The 27,136-nt window shown below is 42.6% G+C and overlaps 1 protein-coding gene across 9 annotated transcripts in view; it reads right to left on the reverse strand.

Annotated features, from left to right (window-relative positions):
- The window catches only part of LOC112852606 (putative adhesion G protein-coupled receptor E4P), a 93,087-nt gene that overhangs the window by 61,397 nt on the left and 4,554 nt on the right, over positions 1–27,136 (reverse strand). For 8 of the 9 annotated variants that reach the window (XM_086699276.1, XM_086699277.1, XM_086699274.1 and 5 more), the window contains exons 3-11: positions 24,297–24,347; positions 21,529–21,648; positions 16,703–16,852; positions 13,997–14,037; positions 13,248–13,383; positions 12,535–12,642; positions 9,401–9,585; positions 8,645–8,812; positions 6,059–6,253 (exon numbers count right to left, since the gene is read on the reverse strand). In XM_086699276.1, coding sequence (XP_086555402.1) covers positions 6,059–6,253; positions 8,645–8,812; positions 9,401–9,585; positions 12,535–12,642; positions 13,248–13,383; positions 13,997–14,037; positions 16,703–16,852; positions 21,529–21,648; positions 24,297–24,347 — 1,154 coding nt within the window. The remainder of the gene's footprint in view (positions 1–6,058; positions 6,254–8,644; positions 8,813–9,400; positions 9,586–12,534; positions 12,643–13,247; positions 13,384–13,996; positions 14,038–16,702; positions 16,853–21,528; positions 21,649–24,296; positions 24,348–27,136) is intronic. The other variant, XM_086699280.1, reaches the window with a different exon arrangement.

Consider the following 27,136-nt stretch of genomic DNA (forward strand, 5'->3'; position numbering starts at 1 on the left):
CTTGATTTTTCTGTTGCTTCATTGTTGGTGAATGGGAATGCAACCGATTTCTGTGCATTGACTTGATATCCTGCAACTTTGCTGAATTCATGAATCAGTTCTAGCAGTTTTTTGGTGGAATCTTTTGGGTTTTCCATATAGAGTATCATGTCATCTGTGAAAAGTGAAAGTTTGACCTCCTCCTGGACGATTTGGATGCCTTTTATTTCTTTGTGTTGTCTGATTGCACAGGCTAAGACTTCCAATACTATTTTGAATAACACTGGTTAGAATGACATCCCTGTCTTGTTCCTGACCTTAGGGGGAAAGCTCTCAGTTTTTCCCCATTGAGGATGATATTATCAGTTGTTCTTTCGTATATGGCTTTTGTGATCTCGAGGTATGATCCTTCTATCCCTACTATCTTGAGGGTTTTTATCAAGAAAGGATGCTGTATTTTGTCAAATGCTTTCTCTGCACCTATTGAGAGGATCATATGGCTCTTGTCCTTTCTTTTATTGATGTGATGAATCATGTTAATTATTTTGCAGATATTGAACCAGCCCTGCATCACAGGTATAAATCCCACGTGGTCGTGGTGAATAGTTTTTTTTAATGTGTTGTTGGATCCAGTTGGCTAATATCTTGTTGAGGATTTTTGCATCCATGTTCATCAGGGAAATTGGTCTATGGTTCTCCTTTTTAGTGGGGTCTCTGTCTGGTTTTGGAATCAAGGTAATGCTGGCCTCATAGAAAGAGTTTGGAAGTTCTCTTTCCATTTCTATTTTTTAGAACAGCTTCAAGAGAATAGGTGTTAACTCTTTCTTAAATGTTTGGTAGAATTCCCCTGGAAAGCCATCTGGCCCTGGAATCTTGTTTTTTGGCAGATTTTTTATTACTAATTCCATATATTTACTGGTTATGGGTCTGTTCAAATTTTCTATTTCTTTCTGTTTCAGTTTTGGTAGTGTATATGTTTCTAGGAATTTTTCCATTTCTTTCAGAATGCCCATTTTATTGGCATATAATTGCACATAATATTCTATTATAGTTTTTATTTCTGTTGTGTTGGTTATGATCTCTCCTCTTTCATTCTTGATTTTATTTATTTGGGTCCTTTCCTTTTTCTTTTTGTTCAAACTGGCTAGTGGCTTATCAATTTTCTTAATTCTTTCAAAGAACCAGCTTCTGGTTTCATTGACCTGTTCTACTTTTTTTTTTGTTTTGATAGCATTAATTTCTGCTCTCATCTTTATTATTTCTTGTCTTCTGCTGGTTTTAGGTTTTATTTGCTGTTCTTTTTCCAGCTCCTTAAGGTGTAAGGTGCATCTAAGACCTTTTTTCCTTCTTTAGGAAGGCCTGGATTGCTATATACTTCCCTCTTATGACTGTCTTTGCTGCATCCCAGAGGTTTGGCTGTGGTGTTACCATTTTCATTGGCTTCCATATACTTTTTAACTTCCTCTTCAGCTACTTGGTTAGCCATTCATTCCTTAGTAGGATGTTCTTTAGTCTACGAGTATTTGTTACCTTTCCAAATTTTTTCCTGTGGCTGATTTCAAGTTTCATAGCATCGTGGTCTGAAAATATGCATGGTATGATCTTGATTTTTTGTACTTGCTGAGGGCTGATTTGTGTCCCAGTATGTGGTCTATTCTGGAGAACATTCCATGTGCACTGGAGAAGAATGTATACTCTGCTTCTTTAGGATGAAATGTTCTGAATATATCTGTTAAGTCCATCTGGTCCAGTGTGTCATTCAAAGCCATTGTTTCCTTGTTGATTTTTTTTAATGTTTGTTTGTTTGTTTGTTTATTTATTTATTTATTTATTTGTTTATTTATTTATTTTGAGACAGAGAGAGACAGAGCATGAACGGGGGAGGGGCAGAGAGAGAGAGGGAGACACAGAATCGGAAGCAGGCTCCAGGCTTCGAGCCATCAGCCTAGAGCCTGACACGGGGCTCAAACTCACGGACCACGAGATCGTGACCTGAGCTGAAGTTGGACGCTTAACCAACTGAGCCACCCAGGCTCCCCATCCTTGTTTTTGATTAGATGATGTGTCCATTGCTGTGAGTGAGGTGTTGAAGTCTCCTACTATTATGGTATTATTATCGATGAGTTACTTTATGTTTGTGATTGATTTATATATTTGGGTGTTCCACATTTGGTGCATAAATATTTACAATTGTTATGTCTTCTTGGTGGATAGACCCCTTAATTGTGACATAAGGACCTTCTTCATCTCTTGATACAGTCTTTATTTTAAAGCCTAGATTGTCTGATATGGCTTTAAGTATGGCTTAAAGTATGGCTTAAGTATTGTCTGATATGGCTTAAAGTATGGCTACTCGGGCTTTCTTTTGTTGACCATTAGCATGATAGATGGTTCTCCATCCCCTTACTTTCAATCTGAAGGTGTCTTTATGTCTAAAGTGGGTCTCTTGTAGACAGCATATAGATGGATCTTGTTTTCTTATCCATTCTGTTACTCTAAGTCTTTTGATTGAAGCATTTAGTCCATTGACGTTTAGAGTGAGTACTGAAAGGTATGAGTTTATTGTCATTATGATGCTTGTAGAGTTGGGAGTTTCTGGTGGTGTTCTCTGGTCCTTTCTAATCTTTGTTGCTTTTGGTATGTATGTATGTTTGTATGTATGTATTTTCATCTTTTCTCCCCTCAGAGAGTCCCCCTTCAAATTTCTTGCAGGGCTGGTTTAGTGCTCACAAACTCCTTTAATTTTTGTCCATCTGGGAAACTTTTTCTCTCTCCTTCTATTTTGAGTGATAGCCTTGCTGGATAAAGAATTCTTGGCTACATATTTTTCTGAGTCAGCACATTGAACATATCTTCCCACTCCTTTCTGGCCTGCCAAGTTTCTGTGGATAGGTCTGCTACAAACCTGATCTGTCTTCCCTTGTAGGTTAAGGATTTTTTTTTCCCTTGCTGCTTTCATGATTTTCTCCTTGTCTATTTTGTGAATTTGACTACAATATGCCTTATTGATGGTCGGTTTTTGTTGAATCTAATGGAAGCTCTCTGTGCTTCCTGGATTTTGATGTGTCTTTCCCCAGGTTAGGAAAGTTTTCTGCTATGATTTGCTCACATAACCCTTCTACCCCTATTTCTCTCTCTTCCATTTCTGGGACCCCTATGATTTTGATGTTGTTCCTTTTAAATGAGTCACTGATTTCTCTGATTCTTAAATCGTGCTCTTTTGCCTCAGTCTCCCTCTTTTTTCTGCTTTATCATTCTCTATAAGTTTGTCCTCTATAACACTGATTCTCTGTTCTGCCTCATCCATCCTTGCCGCTGCAGCATCTGTACAAGATTACAGCTCAGTTATAGCACTTTTTATTTCATCCTGACTAGCTTTTACTTCTTTTATCTCCGCAGAAAGGGATTCTAATCTATTTTCGACTCCAGCTAGTATTCTTATTATCATGATTCTAAATTCTGGTTCACACATCTTGCTTGTATCTGTGTTGGTTAAGTCCCTGGCTGTTATTTCTTCCTGCTCTTTCTTTCGGGGTCAATTCCTTTGTTTCATCATTTTGAAGGGAGAAAAGGAATTAATGAGGTAGAAAAAATTAAAATAAAAAATTAAGAAAATATTAAAATTAAAAAATTAAAAGCAAACACACACACACAAAATTGAATAAATGATGCTAGATCCTAGGTGTGTTTGGCCTGGGTGTTGAAAGTGGCTTGATATATTAGTGAAAAAAGGAGGGGGAAAAAGGAAATCATTTGAAAATTTGAAAAAAATGAATACAGTGAAGTAGACTAAAATGAAATGATGGAAGTAAAATAGAATTTGAAAAAATTACACAAAAGTAAAAAATATAGTAGAAAAAAATAAAGAAAAATATTTTTAATAAAAATTGAAAATAAAAATGAATTTTTTCTTTCTGTATTCAAGAAAAAGAAACAAAAAAGAGAAAAGAAAGGAAGAAAGAAAATTGAATAGTTGTACTAACAGACTGAAATATGACTGAAATTACTTCATTTTCCCCTAGAAGTCAAACTATGAAGCACTTTATATAGTCCATCAGTTAAGCAGGAGGTGAGATTTGTGTTCTTGAAGAGTGAGGTTGGCGAAGTTGGGCAGGGCTTAGTGTAGTGGCTCTGTTCTCCACTAGTTGGCGCTGCTTAGCTTACTGGGGTGGATTGTTGTGGGGCTTGTAGGTGTGTGTGCATGCGCAGGAGTGGTGAAAATGGCGTCACCCAGCTACCCAGTCTCTAGTATCAGAACTCTGTTCTCCCCAATCAGCAATCGCACACCCGTCCTTTGTCTAGGCTTCTGTCCACTCCCCACTTTTACATTGTCCATGACCAAGCCCCAGGTAGCACCTCCCTCCCAAGTTTTGTCTCAGATGCAGCTGTCTTCCATGGCCCCCCACTTCTGAGGGACTGTGGCTTTGACCCCCTCCACCCCTCACTAAGCAATGGTCGGGTGCTGGCCACATCCAGGAACGCTTGTGGGACCATGCTGCTGCTGATGCCCAGAGACTGCGGCCAGGTGCCAGCCCGCCCAGAAAAAGTTCACAAGACAGTGTAGCAGCAGCACCTCAGGGATTATGGAAAATCACAACACACATCTGGCACCAGCCTTCACCCTTAATGACCTTGTTCTAGCACCAGAGAATGTGGCTGTTCTCCAGGGTCTGCTGGGCCCAGGTGGCCTCACAGCCTCTATCAAATGTCCTTCCAGCAGTGGAGCCACTTCTCCCTGTGTGGCCTGAGAGCCTCCCGGGCCCCACTCTGCTCCTGGGGATTCACCCTTCCCACCAGAGCACCGCTGGGTATCGAGCTGCAGAGTTTCAGACTCTGCGCTCCCCCTGTTTACAGTCTTAATGGAATTTAAACCCTCTCCTTTATTCTTTCTCCTTTTTTAGTTCAGTCCCTGAGGCTGTTTCCAACTTTCCACTTTCTCTCCAGCTGCTTTTGGGGAGGGGCATTTTCCCCATATTCTCCCCCCATCTCCATCCTCTCTCCACACGCAAAAGTGACTGCCTGTCCTCTGTGGCTTCTCTCTCCCCCAGTTCACCTCTCCGTGCTGCATCCTGTTGAATTCTGTGGTTCATATTGTGCAGATTGTTGTATTAATCTTCAGATCAGTGTTCTAGGTGTGCAGGATGGTTTAGTGTTGGTCTGGCTGTATTTCGTGGACACGATACACACAAAAAGCTTCCATGTTGTTCTGCCATCTTGGCTCCTCCACCAAGACTATACTTACTCTTAACTGTAATAATATACTGCCTCCCCGGGAAGGGGGGAAATAGTGCTTCCATAACCTTCTAGCTGTGAGATCATAGTCTTTTAGGGTTAAAAGGAGCTTTGGAAAACATTTAGCTCCAATTCTTCCTGAATATGATGATGAATGTAATCATGATGAAGACAAAAGCTAACAGTGGCAAAGCCAATGTCCACCCGAAATTCAAGACTCACTCCACTCCTGATTCCAGACTATAGACATGTCACTGGGATGGGACTTCCCAGCCAGAGACTACATTTCCCAACACCCTTTGTAGTTGGGTGTGACAACACCACTGATTTCTAGCCAATAGGATGTGAAGGGAAGTGATGTGCACCATTTTCCAAGATGGCCCATATAGACTTCCCTCACGGGACTCTGTCTTGTTCTTTTCTCTTTCCATTTGGCTAAAATGGAAAGGACTCTTGGATGACCTTGAAAGCTGTGTATGGTAGATAAAGAAGGCTCCATCAGCCTGAGGTTGGAGGATAGACACCCTTCAAACCTGTTTTCTCACCCTCTGTGGATACATAAGTGGGAAATTAACCACTCTTATGCTAAGCCACAAACATTTTGGAGTTTCTTTGTTACAGCAGATACTGTTACCTTGGTTAATGCCATCAGTCTGACTCTCTATCAGCTTGCTTAATGGCTTCTCAGAAAGTACCGGTCTTATTCAGAGTTACAGATGAGGAGAATTGAAATGGAAAGTTGTTTTTTCCCCCAATACTATCACTGATGACTCTTGTCTCTCTGCCCATCCTTCCTCAAGACAAAATGGCTAGATTTGATTATGACAACAGACAAAATAGCACCTACCTCAGGCTTAGTTTGGTCAATCCCTGTTAGGAAGAGCAGATGGGCCAGGAAGAGACAAATGGAAAGCTGCAGGTGGAGGAAAGTGCTGGTGTTCTGGATGGGTCGGCACAGGAGGAAGGTGAGGGCTGCCAGGAGGAGGCACAGCAGAGAGAGGCTCAGCCCCACATAGGTGATCATAGTCAGCACAGGATCCACCTATGAGCCAAAGTGAAGAATCTGTTATAGTTTCCAGCTCTGTGCTTATGTGCCTGATGGAGAGTTATATGGGTGTCCCAGTTCAGTCTCTCCAACAACTGACTTAATCTAAGAGTTGATATTCCCATCTTCAAAATGGGTGCATTTACCACACAAGGTTATTGAAAACCCAAAACCACTAGCCTTGTGCTGTTCAACAGAAATATGTGAGCCACATGTGGAATTTAAAATTTTTTAGTAGCCATATATTTTAAAATGTGAAAAGAGGGCGCCTGGGTGGCTCAGTCAGTTGAAGGTTGACTTCAGCTCAGGTCATGATCTCACAGTTTGTGTAGTTTGAGACCTGCATTGGGTTCTGTGTTGACAGATCAGAGCCTAGAGACTGCTTTGGATTCTGTGTCTCTTTCTCTCTCTGCCCCTCTACCCCCCTCAAAAAATGAATAAACATTAAAAAAATGTTTAATGTGCAAAGAATCAGCTCAAATTAATTTAATAGTGTGTGTTCAAAATATTATCAGTCCAATGTACTATATATAATATGATCAATATAGCAAAAGTGTATTCAGTTTAAATTACAATCAATGTAAATAAATTATTAATGAGATCTTTGGTACTTTTTTTCCACATTAAGTCTTCAAAATCCAGTGTGTATTTCATGCAGAGAGAGAGGGAGACACAGAATCAAAACAGGCTCCAGGCTCCGAGCTGTCGGCACAAAGCCTGACGCGGGGCTCGAACCCACGAACCGTGAGATCATGACCTGAAGGGAAGTCAGACGCTTAACTGAGGCACTCAGACACCCCCAGATCCTATTATTTTTGATGACAGAAGTGAAATGAAGTCCTGCCAATGAAGTTGTGTTTAATGGAAAAACATTTCACACTGCTTAATTTAAATAAATTAAAATTAAATAAAATTTAAAATTTAGGGAGGGGCACCTGGGTGGCTCAGTCAGTTGAATATCCGACTCTTGATTTTGGCTCAGGTCATGACCCCAGGGTCATGGGATCAAGCCCTGACCCATGCTCAGCACAGAGCCTGCTTAAGATTCTCTCTCTCTCTCTCTCTCTCTCTCTCTGCCCCTCTCCCTTGCTCACACACTCTCTAAAATAATTTTTTTTAATTAAAAATTTGGGGGGCACCTGGGTGGTTCAGTCGGTTAAGCCGACTTCAGCTCAGGTCATGATCTCACAGTTTGTGGGTTCAAGCCCCATGTCAGGCTCTGTGCTGACAGCTCAGAGCCTGGAGCCTACTTCAGATTCTGGGTCTCCCTCTCTCTCTCTGTGAAGGTTGGGATTTATCTGTTTTTTTTTTTTAATTTTTTTTTCAATGTTTATTTATTTTTGGGACAGAGAGAGACAGAGCATGAACGGGCGAGGGGCAGAGAGAGAGGGAGACACAGAATCGGAAACAGGCTCCAGGCTCTGAGCCATCAGCCCAGAGCCCGACGCGGGGCTCGAACTCACGGACCGTGAGATCGTGACCTGGTTGAAGTCGGACGCTTAACCGACTGCGCCACCCAGGCGCCCCGGGATTTATCTGTTTTGTTCTTTGCTGTATCCTCAATGCCCAGAACAGCATCTAGTATATAGTAAGCAGTCATAAACGAATTTGTTGAGCGAATAAAATGAGGTCATGCATTTAAATGTGCAATATAATGCATGACCTCATTTTATCATGCAGTCATACAGTAACTGTTCAATAATGAGAGCTAAAAATAAATAGGGGAATAAATTAGGCAAATTTCTTTAAACGTGGCTTATCGTAGCTGTAGTTGGGACCTGGGAAGTTGAAGGAGCTATGCTTTTTCATTAGTGATAGTCAGTGGCTTTCCTTCCCATCTGACCAGCTGTAACCACTGCTTGCAGAATAATGGATGTTTGATTCCAGATCACCTTAGATTCCACCCAACTGTCCAATGTTTGACAGGGGCTGACAACCCAACTGTCCAATGTTTGAAGGATTTATCTGATAGCTTGAGCTTACTCTGCTCATGCCCATGGAAATGCCAAAATTAACAACTCCTGGGTGCAGCTTTCAACCAATGCCTGAGAGGAGGTGGTGTATAAATACCCCTGCTCTCCTGCTGTTCAGTTAGGATGACTCAGGTGTGTCTCCTACACTGATTCCCAGAATACTCCAGAAGGAATTAAGTTCCAGATGCCCACGGTGGTGACTGGCTTGATAATGCTGTCCACATTAGCTTGATTTTTTTTTTTTCTTTTCTCATTTCACTTCCCCAGTCCCTTTACTGGTGCTTCCTGGAATTACCTCTCAAGGGAGCCACTGCCACTTGATTCCTTATCTTAGAGTCTCTTTCTAAGACATGGACAGGACGACCTCACCCTTTGTAGGACACAGACTCCAGGAGGGGGCCATGAATCTTGGTACCTTGGGAACAAGAGCCATGAGAACAGCAAAGCTGGAAAGGTGGAAGCATTTGCATCGGGTGTGTGAATCATTGCTGCCCACATGAGAGCAGCCCTGCGTTGACCAGGCGCCCCCCTCCTCTGATGCATCCCAGGAGACACAGAAATATTTTGCTCTTGCACCACCAGGCTGGAAAGAGAATAGCATGAGAGTAGAGCTCTTTCTGGTTTGATTATCTCAATTTTATAGGTTAGTTATGGATGCATTGCTTTGGAAACTGGAATGAGAAAATCCTATCATGGAGAACACTTGTGGGGGAGACTTTCATATGACCACATTTACTCTGGGGTTTATTCTTCATTTATTCTGCCATTCTCTGGTCATCTCAGAGCCCCAGGGACTGACCCTTATGAACTGCTTTACCCACGTTCCTTGTCGTTGGGACAACCAGTGAGAGGTACCAGTGAGAAGTCCTTAGATGAAAGGAGGAGGAGGTCAGGTGTTTTGCTAGATGCTTCTTCTGTTCCAGGATGCCTCCATCTCCAGCAGGGCAACCCTCCAGCTTTCCTTGGGCTCAATAATGCTCACCCTTCCATTGCCTTTTTAGGCTTAAATATGATAATAACTTCCCTTGGTGGCAATCTCTGGGTGCCTTAACATTTCTTGTTGGTTCTCTTAACTCTGAATAAGCAGAGTTGGATTCCGTTTCTTGCCAGAACCCTAATAACATACCTCTTTGAGGTAATGCACAGAGATCCAGCCCTGGAGTTTGCTCACCTGTATATTTTGGAAGGTCAGGAACACAGGTTCAGAGAGATATACTTTTTCCTTCATACCAATGGTGCCACTTGTGACACGAGAGTTCAGTTTCACTTCCTGTGTCCCTCTTCCATCATTAAAAAAAGATCCATTCAGAATATTCCCAAGAGATTGATAAGTGATAAGTGCAACTGCACTTCTATCTGAGAAAACAGAAGAGAAATTGCTTTAGAAAGCATCCATATTATGGGAAATTGGTACACTAGTATCTTGTGTGAGAGTCATAAGGCAAACGTTACATACAGTCAAAATTGCCCTTGGAAAGCTCTTATGTTGCCCCATCAATACATTATGTGTGGTTTCGGGTATAGCACTTTGTATATGTAGTACATATTAATACACATACATACATAATTAATACATATTATAATGCACCACACACAAGAGATATACATGCAACATATCCAGTGATGTATTGTAAAAATATACATGAGCACTTAGATATCAAAATCAGAGCCATGAGGCCAGATGTTTGTCCTCAGAAAGGCAGGTGGCACTCAGGTAGGATGAGGAAACCACACCTTCCCATTGTCCATCTCAAGCTCACTCTGGGATATCCAATTTAGAAAAGTATGGGAAGATATGCAGGATGATGCATTCTATTTAATTCATTCTCTCATTCTTCCCTCTTTCTGTTTCTCTCTTTCTCTCCCTCCCATCCTCTTCCCCTCCTTTTTTCATGCAAAAAGAATTTAATTCACAGAAGGTAAATGCACATATGATGCTCTGTAGCATGATGTAGTATTTATTTTTTTAAGGTTTATTTATTTATGTTGAGAAAGAGTGCATGTGAGCATGAGTCGGGGAGGGGCAGAGAGGAGACAGAGAATGCCAAGCAGGCTCCATGCTGCCATCACAGAGCCTGATGCAGAGCTTGATCCCATGAACCGTGAGATCTTGACCTGAGCTGAAATCAAGAGCTGGACGCTTAACTAACTGAGCCACCCAGGTACCCCACATGATGTAACATTTCTTAAACTGCAATTATTCATCAGCCACCATCCCAGTTTTAGTCAAATCCACTTACCACCTATATTATTATTTACTCCATTTAAAAAATCAACTCATTTTAAGATCTTTTCCCTCTCCCTTCTCCATCAAACAGCTCATAGTAAGGAGTGAAGATTAATCACTGTGGAAAGCTGGGGGCTTTCTGAAGAAAATGCAGCTGGTATTTCACTCTCTCCAGAGAACCAGGTCTTTCTCTTTGAAATGTTTTTTCATGCATTCATTCATTAATTTATTCATTCGTTCATTCAAATATTTATTGAGCATCTAGTGTGTGCCAGATAGTGTTTTAGGCATTATGATACAACAATGAAGAAAAGAGGCTGAGTTCCTGCCATCAGAGAGCTGATATTATAGCAGGAGATGAGCAACAAACTAAGAAAATATTACATAGTGTGGATTCTGTGCGGAAATTTAAATAAGATGATGGAATAAAGGAGGGGTGGCAAACTATGACCTGAGAGTCAAATCCAGCCTACTACTGGTTGTTGTACATTAAGTTTTATTAGTACACTATCATGCCCTTTTATTTACATATCGTCTATCGCTGCTCTCCCACTACAACGTCAGGCTTGAGTAGTTATAACAGAGATCACCTTGCCTAAGCAAGGCCAGGGAAACAAAAGCAAAAATAAACTATTGGGATTTCACAAAATAAAAAATCTCTGCACAGTGAAGGAAACAATCAACAAAACTAAAAGACAACCTACAGAGTGGGAGAAGATATTTGCAAATGACATATCAGATAAAGGGTTAGTATCCAAAATCTATAAAGAACTTATCAAACTCAACACCCAGAAAATAAAATTCAGTTAAAAAATGGGCAGAAAACACGAACAGACAATTTTCCAAAGAAGATATACAGATGACCAACAAACACATGAAAAGATGCTCCACATCACTCACCATCAGGGAAATACAAATCAAAACCACAATGAGATACCACCTCACACCTGTCAGAATGGCTAAAATGAACAACTCAGGCAACAACAGATGTTGGTGAGGATGTGGAGAAAGAGGATCTCTTTTGCACTGCTGGTGGGAATGAAAATTGGTGTAGCCACTCTGGAAAACAGTATGGAAGTTCCTCCAAAAGTTCAAAGTAGAATTACCCTATAATCCAGCAATTGCACTATTAGGTATTTACCCACAGGATACAAAAATACTGATTTGAAGGGGTACATAATAGTTAAATCACAAAAAGAGCCCAAATACCCACTGACTGATGAATGGATAAAGAAGATGTGGTGTGTATGTATATATATATAATGGAATATTAGTTATAAGAATGAAGAATGGAATCTTGACATTTGGAAAGATGTGAATGGAGCTACAGTGTATTATGCTAAGAGAAATAAGTCAGCCAGAATAAGAAAAATACCATATGATTTTGCTCATATGTGGAATTTAAGAAACAAAATAGATGAATACAGGGGAAAAAAGAAAAAAGAGGGGCAAACCATAAAACAGACTCTTAACTATGAAAAACAAACTGAGGGCTGATGGAGGAAGGTGGGCAGGGGAATGGGTTAAATGGGTGATGGGGATTAAGAAGGGAACTTGCGATAAGCACTGGGCATGTATGTGATGAGTCACTGAATTCTACATCTGAAATTAATATTACACTATATGTTAACTAACTGGAATTTAAACAAAAACTTGAGAAAAAAAAATTTACTACCTGGTCCTTTCACAGAAAAAGTTTGCCAACTCGTAGTACAGAGGAAGACTGGGGGACGATTTAAAATAGGGTGATTATAAAGTACTTCTCAAGGGAAAGAGCGTTCAAGGCAACAATCATCTGCCACCTGCAAGTGCTGTCTTTTTAGACCATCATATGGAAACCAAGCATACATCAGCCTGTCCCTTTTAAGGAAGCATGTCAAGGACACCTGTATGAACCTCAGTGTGTCATAAAGTACACACGCCAAGTGTATCCCTCAAATTGCCTGGTTAGTGATCACCATGTAGAATCCCCCCTGCCTCAAAAACTTTAAGTCCCCACCTCCTGCCCCAGCCACCTGGAAATGAGACAACAGTGTCTAGAATTTGGAGGTCAGGAGAATCCAACTTGAACACAGTACCTCCTATGGTTCCTTTGAAAGCATCAGTACAGTTGATATCCATAGTGTTATTTCCAGCCTCCAGAAGAGTCTTCTCACTTGTGTCATTGCACCTCTTGGTTTCATAAACTGGAAACATTAAGAGAGTCCTGCTTTGTTCACTTCTCACACATATGAAATTTGTTGAAGAACTAACTCCCTTCTTTGAAAGGCACCCTACTGGTGATTTCCTTTTCTGTATGCAAGGTAGACCAGATGGCACTCCCTTCCACATCTCTGGCTGATAGGGATGAGATGGTCAAAATGACCTAAGCAGCACGCACTGGCCACAGCCACCCAGGGGAAGAGAGGAGATGGCCATGCTTCTTGAAGCTGGAACTAGGGTGAGCAAGCTCAGACTTTACATATACTATTTAAAGATCAGGGTGTTGTATGGAAACCAATTTGACAATAAATTTCATATATTGAAAAAAAATGTTTAAAGATCAAAAAATTTTAAATCATCTTATACTGGAGTACCTGGTAATGGGGGGGGGGGAGACTTACTTTTTTTAAGCAAGAGAAACTAAACATTTAAAAGTTTTCCCAGAAAAGTCACTTTGGAGCAGGTCTGCATTTGGGAAAAATCCCTTGAATGAATTCTCCACATCACATAAACACATAAACACAAAGTCTGACAAAAGATCACGCTCATAAAATTTTTTTGGTCATAAGGAAAATGCTCTGTTTCTTACCTATACCAAGCGTAGAATTCTCATACTTTCCTGGAAAAGCTAAAGTCTCAGTCCATACGATCAGTTCCATGTCTTGAAGTACTTGGGTCGCCACTTTTGCAGTGTGATTTTTGCTTCCATTGTTCATCAGAATTTCCTTGCAAAGAAATAAAGCTAATTAGGTAGACTTGCACTAGAACTTAAGAAAGCAGGAATTTACTTGAGTGTGGTTGGGTGAGCCTAGAAGGCAAAGCTCTGTGCTTTCAACCTGGAGCTTGTCTTCGCATTTATCATGCACAGCCCTGTGAAGGGAGAATCATTCACTCCATTGTATTTATGGGAGCATGAGGGCCTAAAGGGTGAGGTGTCTGAAACTCATGAAGAGTGCTTTACAGAGGAAGACAGGGATGGAAGTGATGATAGGGGTGGAATGAAACTCGAGATGTCTGGTGCTCATCTTTGAACAACAGTTGAGGCACTAAAAGCCTTTCCCATGGTTTCTCAATTTCTATTAACATTTGGGACCAGATAATGGAGCATAGCAGCATGCCTGGTCTCTACCCACTCAATGCCAGTAGCACCCTAGTTGTGACAATCAGAAATGTCCCCAGATGTTTTCTGATGTACCCTGGGAGAGAGGACAAAATCGTTCCTATGTGACAGCTGGTGTGTCCTAAATGGCAGAGGGAACCATGGTAGTTATTTAAATGAGAGAATAACATGGAAAGATTGGCCAGATGTCTCCCAGACCTAGGCTTCACCTCACTCACCTGAATGCCCCTTGAGACCTGTATCTCCTCACCAGTGGCCTCTGAAAAGAAAAGTAGCCATTGAGTGGGATGTGGGAGATAACATGCCTAGCTCACATCTCTCTTCCAAACACTCTCAAGTTGGGTCTTTCTCTGATGCTTCCCATCCTTGCCCAAGTCCCCTCTAAGAAGTCCCAAGTATCTTCTACAGTAGAATTTAAAAGAGAATTAGGGTGGGGCCTCCAGTTCAATAATTCAGTCAATAGTATTTTTTGCACAGCTACTAAAAGCCAAGAACAGTATTGAACCTTATGGGTAGAAGTTGATAAGGAGACAAAGGAGTTTGAAGTCTGGTGGGAAAGTCACTAGGTTAATGATGAAAAAAAATGAGTAAGTCATCGCAAGGTACCAGCATGTTCTTAATAGGATGAGATATCTTGGGAGTGCACAGAGAAGCTCGAGCACATGTGGGGTGCAGAGAAGTCTTCCTTCCTGAAGGAATGGGTATTAACTGGGTTAATATTATAGAAGCAATAATAGTACCGGCAGTTGTATACACAACATGGTCTATAAAGTGCCTTAATACACACTATTTCATGTAAAGAAACACAGAAGTTTCCAGAACAGGGTCATGTGACTTAATATTTATTGAGCCTTCCTAGGTACCTAGCACTGAACTGAGTATTTTACACACCTTAATAATCAAAATGGGTAGGCGAGGTGTGTTAGTTTCCTAAGGCTGCTGTGATAAAGTACAACAAACTGGGTGGCCTAAAACAACAGAAATGTGCTTTTTCATGGTTCTGGAGGCTAAAAGTCCAAAATCAAGGGTTATTGGCAGGGCCACACTCTCTCTGAAGGTTCTAAGGAGGATCCTTCTTTGCTTCTAGCTTCTGGTGGTTGCAATCTTCTCTGTTCCTTGGCTCGTGGCAGCAGAACCCCAGCCTCTGTGTCTGTCTTTGCATGTCTGAGTGTATGTGTCTCTACATCCAATTTCCCTCTTTCTTTTTTTTTTTAAAGTTTATCTGTTTTTGAGAGAGAGAGAAAATGTGTGAGTGGGAGAGGGACAGAGGGAGGAGGAGAGAGAGAATCCCAAGCAGTCTTTGTGCTGTTAGCATGGAGCCCAGTGCAGGGCTTGCTCTCATGAACCACAAAATCATGACAGGAGTCAAAATGAAGAGTCAGGTGCTTAACTGACTGAGCCACCCAGGCACCCCCAAATTTCCCTCTTCTTATAAGGATAGCAGTCATATTGGATTAAGGGCCCACCCTCATCTGGTACAACCTCATTTTGATTTTATTAGATATGTAGAGACTTTCTTTCCAAATAAGATCATGTCTCTAGGTTCCAGATAGGCATAAATTTGGAGAGATTCTGTTCCACCCAGTACATGAGATAAGCAGGTGTCTGAAGGGACTCTCAGTGATCTCTGCCATTTGGATCCCTCCTCCCCTGATCAGACCCCTGCTAATGAATAGAACTTAGCAAAAGTGATAGGATGTCACTGCTGAGACTGGGTCATAAAAGACTTTAACTTCTCTTTCATTTGCACTCTCTTTCCAGCTATTCTTATGTGCTTGCTATAGCAAAGCAAGCCAGAGAGGCTGACAGCTTCTCACCAGCCACCAGAAAGGGACTGAGGCCTTTAACCCAGTAGCCTTTAAAAAACTGAATCCTGCCAGCAGCCACGTGAGTGAGCTTGGAAGCAGATTCGCCCCCAGATGAGCCTTCAGATGAGACTGCATCCCTGCCAAACACTTCGTAGCTGTGAGAAACCTTGGAACAGAGGACCCAAGGGAGTTATGTCCAGATTCCTGGCCTACATACACTGTAGAAAAATAGGTGTTCTTTTAAGCCATGACCACTGGGGTAATTTACTATGCAGCAACACATCACTCGTACAGTAGGTGTTATTGTTATTCCCATTTACAGGTGAGGCATATAGAAGTTAGGGCATTACGCAAAAGTCATCTGGTTAAGTGGTAGAGTCAGAAGTCCAATGTATTGAACTCAAAACAAGAATGAGCATATTCTGGTGAGTGAGAGCCAGGTTCTTGTGTCAGAGAAAGTTACAACAAAGGACAGAGGGAAGGCTAGAGCAAGCCCTGATGGATGGGAATTGGAGGTGTCCATGTGAACTTGCAGGGTTTAGTATGTAGACAGATAAATATAGAAATTGAATTTAAAGTAAGCAGAGGAAAGGGGCGTCTGCGTGGCTCAATCAGTTGAGCATCTGACTTTGACTCAGATCATGATCTCGCGGTTCATGAGTTTGAGCCCCGCATTGGGCTCTGTGCTGACACCTCTGAGCCTGGAGCCTGTTTCAGATTCTGTGTCTCCCTCTCTCTATACCCCTTCCCTGCTTGCTCTGTGTCTCTCTTGCTCTCAAAAACAATAAACATTAAAAAATTAAAAAAAAATAAAGTAAGCAGAGGAGAAACAAGTAGGGAAGTCCAGCAGAAAATCAGAGATGTCATTTTGGAAGCTCAGGAAAGAGACCCAGACAGGAGACTTACTCTTACAAGGCAGCTACACAGGGATGACGATTGGTGCTGGGGGCTTGGGTGGTGCCTTCTGAGAAAAGATTACCAGGGACAACAGGGGGGATGCAGGACGAGGGCCAGGACATATCTGTTCTCTTACCCTGGCCTGAAATGAATGGAGCTTTCAAAGTCTTCCCTCACCCCTCCTTTTTCACAGTGGAAAGAGTATTTGGAAATCCTTACCATAACACTGTTTATAATCTAATTTAAATAAGCCAGCCACAAAGTTGAAGACAGAATTTGGGACACAGCTGCAGTAGTAACTTCCAATTTCATTTCTGCAGTAGGATTTCTTCTTGCACTTTGCCAGACCAGTCTCACACTCATCGATATCTGCAAATCAAGAGGAAACATCACTTTTTTGTTCTCAAACTATACCATCCTCCCTTGTACATGGAGTCTCAACTACCCAGCATCGTTTATAAACAATACCTGTTCTTGGATAAGATGACTCAGTATCATAGAGGTGATAGTTCTTCTCAAGTTAATTTATAAATTAACTAGTGAAAAACATCTAGCCGGACTTTAAGGAGTAAGGCAGTGGATACAATCATGCAAGAATAGCCAGAAAAACTCTGCAGTGAAGATTTGCCCTACTAGATTCTAAAATACACTTTAAAGCCTCAATAAAACGAGTGCTGGTGCATGAACCAAGAAGTAGGCTAGTGGAATGGACAAAAGTCCAGCAACAGACACTAGTGTATATGGAGCTTTGATGATGGTGGTATGTCAAAACACTGAAGGAAGGATGAGTGGTTCTTTCAATGCTTGGATCACACAGTTTGCTATATCAACTTAAAACACACAGCAAGGAGCAAGGGGAAAGAGATAGGGCAGGTGCACATGCCTTTAAGAAATGGTACAAGTGAAGCATAAGGCTCACCGTTTGCTACCTAAGTCCTGGCACGTGCAGTATTCACTCATCCTGCATCTATCTGCCACATCTATCTGACGGACCAGAGTTGCAACTCAAGCAAAGGGACTCACAGATGGAAGGTGCCCTGAGCCAATCAATGACTCACACTTGTTCCCTCTGTGGGAAGGACTCAGGACAAGCACACTTAGCCAAAAGCTGCAACTTGCCTATTAGTCTATTATGGGTTTTATTGGTCTAGGGGTGTGTGTGTTGGGTAGAAGGTACATGGGCCAGAATGGTTATCACTAATGAGTAACTGAGTTAAGACCTCATAAATATTAAGTGCTTGTGTATATTTTGTTCATATTGTACATCTTGGGCATCAAATGCCTCTTATTTATGTGCTATGAACATTTAGCACCTACGTTCTTTGAGTACATTTATTATTTCATGAATACTGTTGTTCTCTCCATTCCATTCTATGTTTAACACACACATGTTCTACCCACTAACTACTTACAGCTATTTTTTTAAGTGTTTTTATTTATTTTTGAGAGAGAGAGCATGAGCGGGGAAGGGGCAGAGAGACGGAGACAGAGGATCCAAAGCTCACTCAGCACTGACAACAGAGAGCCTGACGTGGGGTTCGAACCCACGAACCATGAGATCATGACCTGAGCCAAAGTCAGATGTTCAACCAACTGACCCACCCAGGCACCCCACTACTTATACCTATTTTAACACATCTTATGCATTTCACATATCCCATTGGATTTTTTTCTGTCTTCTGCCGCAGAACCAAATAGTCTCAAACAGTCTAACAAGTGCACATTTTACCTTTGTACATTTCCCTTCTTTAAACAGGGTTCCCCTTCATCCTGGTTCTGGATCTTATTAAAAAATAAGATAAAATGAGACCTGGGTCTCACACAATTCTTAAGAATAAACTCTACGTGGATCAGAGATTCAAATGTAAAAATGGAGCCATACAAGTACTAGAATTAAACAGAGGTGAATTCTTTGATCTCAGTGTAGGGGAAAACATTGTAATGAAGACTTAAGTGCCTTAGTAAATTTGCCTATATAATTTTTTTAAATTCGTTGCATGGCTAAATAAAATACATAAACAAAGTCTAAAGACAATTGACAAACACGGAGAAAATATTGTCCATGTATACTACTGACAAGGGACCCAGATCTCTAACCTATAAAGAAATAAAAAATTGGGAGAAAAAGAAACACTCAGTAGAAAATATAGGGGAAAGATGTGAACAGAAATTCCGAAAGATACAAAAATGATCCTCTAACATGAAATGTTCAAGATTGTTCATAATTAGGGGCACCTGGCTGGCTCTTGATCTCAGGGCTGTGAGTTCAAGCCCTACATTGAGCCTAGAGATGACTTTAAAAATTGTTTCATAATTAGAGATGACCATGAAAAATCTACTGAGATACCGTTTCTCACCTAGCATACTGGCAATGCATTCTGAAAACATGTTCTGTCGGCAAGATGGTGGGGAGACAGGTGCTTTCATGCAATGGTGGTGGGAATGTCAATTGGTACAACTCTCCTGGAATTAAATTTGGGGTAGCTAATCAAGGTACATATGGACTTACCTCTTAACGAAGCCACCTCACCTCCAGGACTCTACCCTGAAGACACATCTCCCACAAATATTGGAAAGAGCCTAAGTGTTCAACTAAAATGCCCTCACACACAGAAGAGGATTGAATAAACTATGGTTTACCCACAAAGCTATGTAAAAGAGTGGGGAATATCTCTATATGAATTGGAGTAATTTCTAGAATATACTGTTAATCAAGAAAAAAAAGCAAAGTGCAAAAGGGCATCTCTGGTGTCCTACCAAACGTGTCAAAGTCATGGAAGAGGAGAAAAGGCCAAATATCTGTCACAGATTGCTGTCTCAGGAGCATGGCACCTAAATAGGATCCTGAAATGGTTCTTGAAGCAGGAAAAAAGGACAATGGGAAAAAAATTGGTGAAACTGGTAAAAAAAAAAAAAAGTCTGTGGTTTATTTAACACGATTAGACCAGTATTAATTCCCTGGTTTTCATCATTGTAGTATGGTCATAGTGTTAGCTAACCTCAGGGGAATTGGGCAAAGGGTAATACAGAATTCCCTGAGCTGTTTTAAAAAGCTTTAAAAATAGATACATCCAATGTTTTATGATTCCACTTATAGGAGGTCCCTAGTGGAGTCAAATTAATGGAGACAGAAAGTATGATCATGGGAGCCTGGGGAGGGAGAACAGGAAGTTAATGTTCAGTGGGGACAGAGTTTCAGTTCTGCAAGATGAAAAAAGTCCTGGAGATGGAGGGTAGGGATCGTTGCACAACATTGTGAATATACTTAATTTCAGTGAACTGTACACTTAAGAATAGTTATAGTGACTCTCACCTGTCAGAATGGCTAAAATTAACACAGGAAACAACAGATGTTGGCAAGGATGCGGAAAGGGGAACACTCTTACACTGTTGGTGGGGATGCAAACTGGTGCAGCCACTCTGGAAAACACTGTGGAGGTTCCTCAAAAAGTTAAAAGTAGAATTACCCTATGAACCAGCAATTACACTACTATTTACCCAAAGGAAACAAAAGTGCTGATTCAAAGGGGCACATGCATCCTGATATTTGTAACAGCATTATCTATAATAGCCAAGCTAGGGAAAGAGCCCAAATGTCCTCAGCTGATGGAGGGATAAAGAAGATGTGATATCTATATCTATATCTATATCTATATCTATATCTATATCTATATCTATATCTATCTATATGATATATATATGTATATATAATTATGCTAAGTGAAATAAGTCAGAGAAAGACAAATACCGTATGATTTCAGTCGTATGTATAATTTAAGAAACAAAACAGATGAACATAGGGGAAAAAAAGAGAGGCAAACCATAAAACACACTCTTAATGACAGAGAATAAATTGAGTGTTGGTGGAGGGAGGGGGGTTGGGGGATGGGCTAAATGGGTAATAGGGATTAAGGAGGGCACTTGTTGGGATGAGCCCTGGGTTTTATATGTAAGTGATCAATCACTAAATCCTACACCTGAAACTGATATTATACTATATGCCAACTAACTGGAATTTACATACAAATTTGAAGTAAAGAAAAAAACATACCAAAACAAAAAATGTTTCACAAGTAAAAAAAAATAGTTACCATGATAAATTTTGTTGTGTATATTTTACAATTAAAAAAATTAATTTAAATAAATAAATCCAGTATTGTCTGATTTCACTCACAGGAGGTCCCTAGAGGAGTCCCATCCACAGAGACAGAGAGTACATGGTGGGAGCCAGGGGTGGGGGAGGGGGTGGGGAGTCTGTTTCATGGGAACGGAATCTCGGTTTGGGAAATTGAACAGGTTCTAGGGATGGGCAGTGGGGATGGTTGCACAACAATATGCATGTATTTAATGCTTCTGAAAGATACACCCCAAAATGGTTAAAATGGTACATTTTACATTGCATATATTTTGCCACAATAAAATAGAGTAAATCCTAAGTAGTCTACCATGGTTCGCTTTGCCTTCTGAATTTACACAACTCCACCAAGCCGTTATCCATCTCTACCGGTCAGATATTCAGAAGTGGTTCTTGTCTTTGGTGTACTCAAATAGACCTTTAGAATTTGTGGAAACGAGAAAGGCTTATTTAGGCTGGAGCAGAAGGGAGCAGTGAAAAGGGAAACTGAAATACTAAGCTGGGGCCAGATCATGGAAGATACTGTCAAGATGGTAAGTTATTCATTTGTTCTCTTGGACTACACATTTTTATTGGGTCTCTGTTATGTGACATTATTCTCTGTCCTCAGCATACAGCAATGAACAAAACAGACACAGTCCCCACCCCTATGGATTCTCAGACAAACAAAAACCAGTGCTTGAAACGTCAAGGGTCCTGGGAACTCTACCTTCCTCTAAAGAAAAACATGAAGCCAGCCTCAGAGAGAGTGAAGGGGATACAAAGGGTAGGGACTTCTCTAGGGGCACTGAGACAGCCCTGACATTTCCATCCTGTAGCACGACTTCCTCTTTACGTCACTGGCACACCCATAGAACACATGCCCCTGCCTCGTCCAGGGATTCCAGGATGATGTGGATTCCATCATTACCTTCACACTTCTCATGGGGCTCAATGTACTTCCTCCCAGACACGGACTGAAATCCATCTTTACAAGCACAGTGGGTACTGTTGGAGCAGCTGGCATTTTCAGGGCACTTGGGACAGAGACCTGCAGAGAACACAGGATCATTCCATTCATGTACTCATTCATCCAAGAAATATTCCTTAAGCCCTTACGATGTCTCAGGTGCTGTGGTCAGCAGAATAGCGCTGTCAGCCTCCACTGCCCACCCCTCCTACTGCTGAATACAGATGCTTGCAGGGGCGCCTGGGTGGCGCAGTCGGTTAGGCGTCCGACTTCAGCCAGGTCACGATCTCGCGGTCCGTGAGTTCGAGCCCCGCGTCGGGCTCTGGGCTGATGGCTCAGAGCCTGGAGCCTGTTTCCGATTCTGTGTCTCCCTCTCTCTCTGCCCCTCCCCCGTTCATGCTCTGTCTCTCTCTGTCCCAAAAATAAATAAAAACGTTGAAAAAGGAAAAAAAAATGAATACAGATGCTTGCAGTGTCTGCCCCACACACATCCAGCCTCAGCCACCAGCACCACTTATGCTCAACAGAACTTCCCACTGTCAGCACCTGAGTTTCTCTACCTGAGGGCTTTCTCTGGCCACCAGAGTCCTCTGTGCTCACAAGGCAGGTTAGCAATGGAGCAGATCCCTCAATCAATGACTGACATGAGTCAGGGTGTTTAAAAAAAAGGTGGGGAGGGGTGCCTGGGTGGCTTAGTCTGTTGAGCATCCAATTTTGGCTCAGGTCATGATCTCACAGTTCAGGAGTTCAAGCCCCGCATCAGGCTTCATGCTGATGGCACAGAGCCTGCTTGGGATTCTCTCTCTCTCTCTCTCTCTCTCTCTCTCTCTCCCCCTCTCCCTCTCTGCCCCTCCCCTGCTCATGCTCTCTCTCTCTCTCTCAAAAATAATAATTAAAAAATTTATAGAATTACCATATGATACAGCAATTCTGTTTTTAGGTATATATCCCAAAGAACTGAAAGAAGGGGTTTGAAGAGATATTTGCACACTTGTGTTCATAGCTGCATTATTCACAGTAGCCAAAAGGTGGAAACACCCCACGAGTCCACTGACAGATGAATAAACACCATGTGGCCCATCCATACAATGGAATGTTATTCAGCTTTAAGAAAGAAGGAAATTCCAACACCTGCTACAACAACATGAGTGAGCTCTGAAGACATTACGGTGGGTAAATAAAGCAGTCATCAAAGGATGACTACTGTTTGATGCTACATACAGGAGGTCCCTAGAGGAGTCGAATTCCTAAAGACAGAAAGCACATGGTGGATCCTGGGGCTGGTGGGAAGGCAAATGGGGAATTGTTCAATGGGGAAGAGTTTCAGAAGAGGAAAAATGTTCTGGAGGTGGTTGGTGGGGATGGTTACACAACAGTGTAAATGTGTTTGATGTCACTGAGCTGCACACTTTAAAATGATCATGATGGTGAATTTTATGTTATGTATATTTTACCACAAGTTTAGGAACATAACAGCTTCCTTGCTCATCAAGGGGCATAACACTGGGGTGCACACTCCTTAGTACATCCCAGCTCCCATTGTTACATGTAACCTGCTTGACAATGGACCCTTATGGCTCCTCGCCTTCCCAGGTAATTTCCCACTCCCACCTGGCACTTCCTAGAATCACCTCTGATGAGGGAACATACGGCAAGCTGATAGGCTGATAGGCCACCGCAACCCTCGCCTCCCCACCAGGTGCAATATATGTGTGATATCCTCTGGCTCTCCTGGCTGCCCAAGAACAAAGGGAAGGGGAAAAACACAGGGTTAACTAACAGAGACCATAGTCCTGCAGGACCTAAATCTCCATCACCCCTCCATAGTGATGTGGGAAACAAAGGCAGAAGGAAATGGCAGATACAACTCAATTTCCTTATAATCTGCAGCCCATTGACAAATACTTGAGGCAGGCAGAGTAAAATGTTTCTACAGGAACTCCTTACTGTCTTAATGCTAATACTTTGCTAGAGGGAAAAACAACCTTAGCCTGACAATAGCTAGGCCTCCAGTATCCTGGGAGTCTTCTTAGGAAATATGAAACTCTCACTAGAAACTTCCCCTGGATTAGACCTCCTACAACCCCATAGTATATAACCAGTTTCTCCTCATGGTCCCGGGGCAGCTCTTCCTGTCCAGGGGTCCTGTCCCCATGCTTCAATAAAATCACCTTTTTGCAACAAAGATGTCTTCAAGAATTCTTTCTTGGTCGTAGGCTCCAGACCCTATGAACTATCACCCCCCAGACTCATCAACCTCCCAGATAAATGACTTGTTCTCAGGTCCTTTTCTCAGGGTGTGCTTCTGGAGGGACGCAACCCAGGACATGGGGAAAAGCAAAAGTATCTCCTGCCATGACTTGGACACAGGCTCTGGGAAAGAAAGGGCACAGTCCACCATCCACCAGCTGTGCGACCTTGAGCCAGCTACTTCTCCAGAGGGCCACTGGTCAAGTGAGGATGTGGTCAGGACCTTCTCTGCAGGAATGTCAGAATTGCATGGGATCAGTGTGCAATTTGCTTAGCATTGAGCCTGGTGCAAAGCAAGGGTTACATAAATGGCAATGATGATGCAAAGGGGGGGGGGCAGTCCTTGGGAGCTGCAGGCAATAGGAAGAAGGCAGCAGGGATTTATATGGTCTCCCTTGAAAAGAGCTCCTTCCCCCTCCTTGAGGCAGGTCGCAGACCCTAATTTCCGTTCCCTGGAATTTGGCAATGAGTAAGCTCACCTTCAGAATTTTTGACATGTGATCCTGACAGAGCCAGCAGGACAGTGAGACCTGGAACAGAGAGAGGGGGACAGTTCAGCTTGGCTGAAGCCCAATGGGGATAGGGCCGGGCATACCCTGCTGACTTCATTGCAGATTCTTCCAGGCAGATTAGGGTCAGGGAGGTGAGGGTCAGGGAGGGCATCGTATACTAGTGAAGCGGGCCAGGGCCATCTGATTGCAGCTGTAAGAGGGTCTACACCCAGTTTCGATGTGCGAAAGTTTGTGTGGGGGGTGGGGGGTGTTTCCCACACCAGCAGTCAGTGCTCTGACACCAGCTAGGTGTCCTACAATTCAGCTCAACTTCTGCACCATCTACCCAGAGACAGCATCAGATCCCACAGGTTAAGGGCTTGCTCCCACAAGCCTGTCGCCCCCCCCCCCCCCCCTTCAGAAGCCATAGAAAGCCTAAGTTGTCACCTCCCTCTCCTGCTGCATTAATGCGCTGGAGCAGCTCAGAGAAACATTGCAGTTACTAGATTGCTGACCTGTTAGGAAAAGGTATAACGCAGGAACACTGGATGGAGGAGGGATGGGGCAAGATACAGGGGAAGGGTGCAGATCCTCCTTGCCCTCTCCGGGAGGCCACTCTCCGCAGACCAGCTTCACCAGCCCCAGCAGCCTCTCGGGTCTTAGGGAGACTTCCTCACACAGGCAAGATTGATTAGACACTTGACCCTCGGCTGGCTACCCGCCCTCCAGCTCTTCGCCCCTCCCCGAAAATCAGGAGGTGGGGCTGAAAGGGCTAGTCTGCTGATTACGTGATTGGCTCCCCGGCCCCGGCCCCGCCCCACCCTCCCCGCCCCCGCCCCGCCCACAGCCCCCGCCCCGCCCCCAGCCCCAGCCCCTCCCTGCCGTGAGTTTCCCAAATCATCTTATTACCATAACAGGAGACACCTTTTTCAATCACTCTCCTCAGGGAAATTCCCAAATGGGGACAAAGCCCAAAGACGTATATCTCATTATAAATCACAATATCATTAGCTGTGGGTCCCGATTTCTGAAAAGTCAGCGGCTCATAAAGCTTTTCTCCAAGCGTAGCACCGAAAGGCCGACTGCCAAACTCCTTTCCACATGCAACAGTGCACCTAGACCTGTCTAGACCTCTAGCCCCACACTGTCCGAGGGAGATATAATGTGAGCCACGTGGGTCCTTTTAAATTTGCTAGTAGCTGCGTTTTTAAAGGCTGAGAAAAACAGGTGAAATTAATTTTATTATTGTGTTTGACCCAATAGAGTCAAGATGTGATCATTTCAACCCGCAATCCAGATGTGGCAAATTATTCATAAAGTGTTTTGCATTCTTTCCTGCGTGTAAGATAGTCTTTGAGACCAAGGAGGCGTTTCGCACGTGGGGCCAATCTCCACTCAGGCTGGCCTGTTCTCTAGTGCTCAAGACCAACGCGTGCCTGGTGGCTATGGCAGTACATAGCCCAGGTCTAACTCCTAGTAACCAGTGCTTTCTCTGGAGTAAGAGGGGATCTGAATAGCACAGACCATAAGAAGCCTCAAAGTCCAAGACTGTGGGAAATTTGGAATGGATGAGCATGTTTGGGGCATGGTCCATTTTGAGGATGACTTAAAAATATCTCCCACATTTTTAGATGAAGCTTTATATGAAAGTTGGGGTGGCTCAGTCAGTTAAGCAACCGATTTCAGGCTCAGGTCATGATCTCGTGGCTTGTGGGTTCGAGCCCCGCATCGGGCTCTGTGCTGACAGCTCGGAGCCTGGAGCCTGCTTCAGACTGTGTCTCCCTCTCTCTCTGCCCCTCCCTTACTCATGTTCTGTCTCTTTCTCTCTCTCAAGAATAAATAAACATTAAAAAAAAATTTTTTTTTAAAGTTGGGGATGAATTTAGAAATGCAGAAAGCTTTCCACATGTTTCCTAATATCACTCCCTCAAGGTACATATAGGTGGCAAATAACCAGGCACTTGAAAAATGTTTTTTCTTGGATTTTTTTCTCTTTCCTCACAAGCAGGCTGTGCTGGGATCCTTTGCTAAAATCTGGAGTAATTGGCTTTCACAGCTAACACCAGCCCCCAGGTGGTTTAAGTATGACAAGTAAGATGGAGGTAATTTGAATTTGTACCACACGGAAGGGGGAAGAGTAAGAAATCTGCCCGTGGCCCGTTTGGATGATCACAGAATGAGACAGATCCCTTGGACAAGATAAGGCTCTTTCTGCCTCCTCTGTAATATTTACTATGCTTCATATTATGGGTACTGACAAAAACATGACCTTTAAGGATTCATGATAACAGGCTGAATCATATGACATGGCCATTTCTGTAAATCAAAAAAAAAAAAAAAAAAAAAAAAAAAAAAGCCCAAATACCAGCCATTTCCTTGTGAATGCTTTCTTCACAAAAAAGAAATATTACTTGGTCCCTATGGGGCAGGGGTCAGCAGACTATGGCCCACAGGCCAAATTCAGACCACTGCTTGTTTTTGTATGGCCTGTGAGCTAGGAATGTTTTTTACAGTTCTTACATGGTCAATATAAATCAAGTTTTATTGGAACACAGCCATGCCCATCAGTTGGAGGAAGGCTTGGGGGTACTCTTGTATGGCAGTGCAGAGTTGAGGAGTTCAGAGGGAGACCACATGGCCCACAAAGCTGAGAACAGTAATTATCTGGCCCTTGATAGAAAAAGTTTGCCCACCCCTGACATATACTGGACATCACATGCTTGCTAATAAGATCGTCTAACAAGCCTGGTTTAACCCATACCTTGCAGATTCAAAATCCCAGAGCAGAAGGGTAGGTATAGGCCCAGGTCATTGTACTAAACTACAGT

This window comes from Puma concolor, chromosome A2, assembly GCF_028749965.1.
Source record: "Puma concolor isolate L17-30 chromosome A2, mPumCon1.1.hap2, whole genome shotgun sequence".
Taxonomy (NCBI): domain Eukaryota; kingdom Metazoa; phylum Chordata; class Mammalia; order Carnivora; family Felidae; genus Puma; species Puma concolor.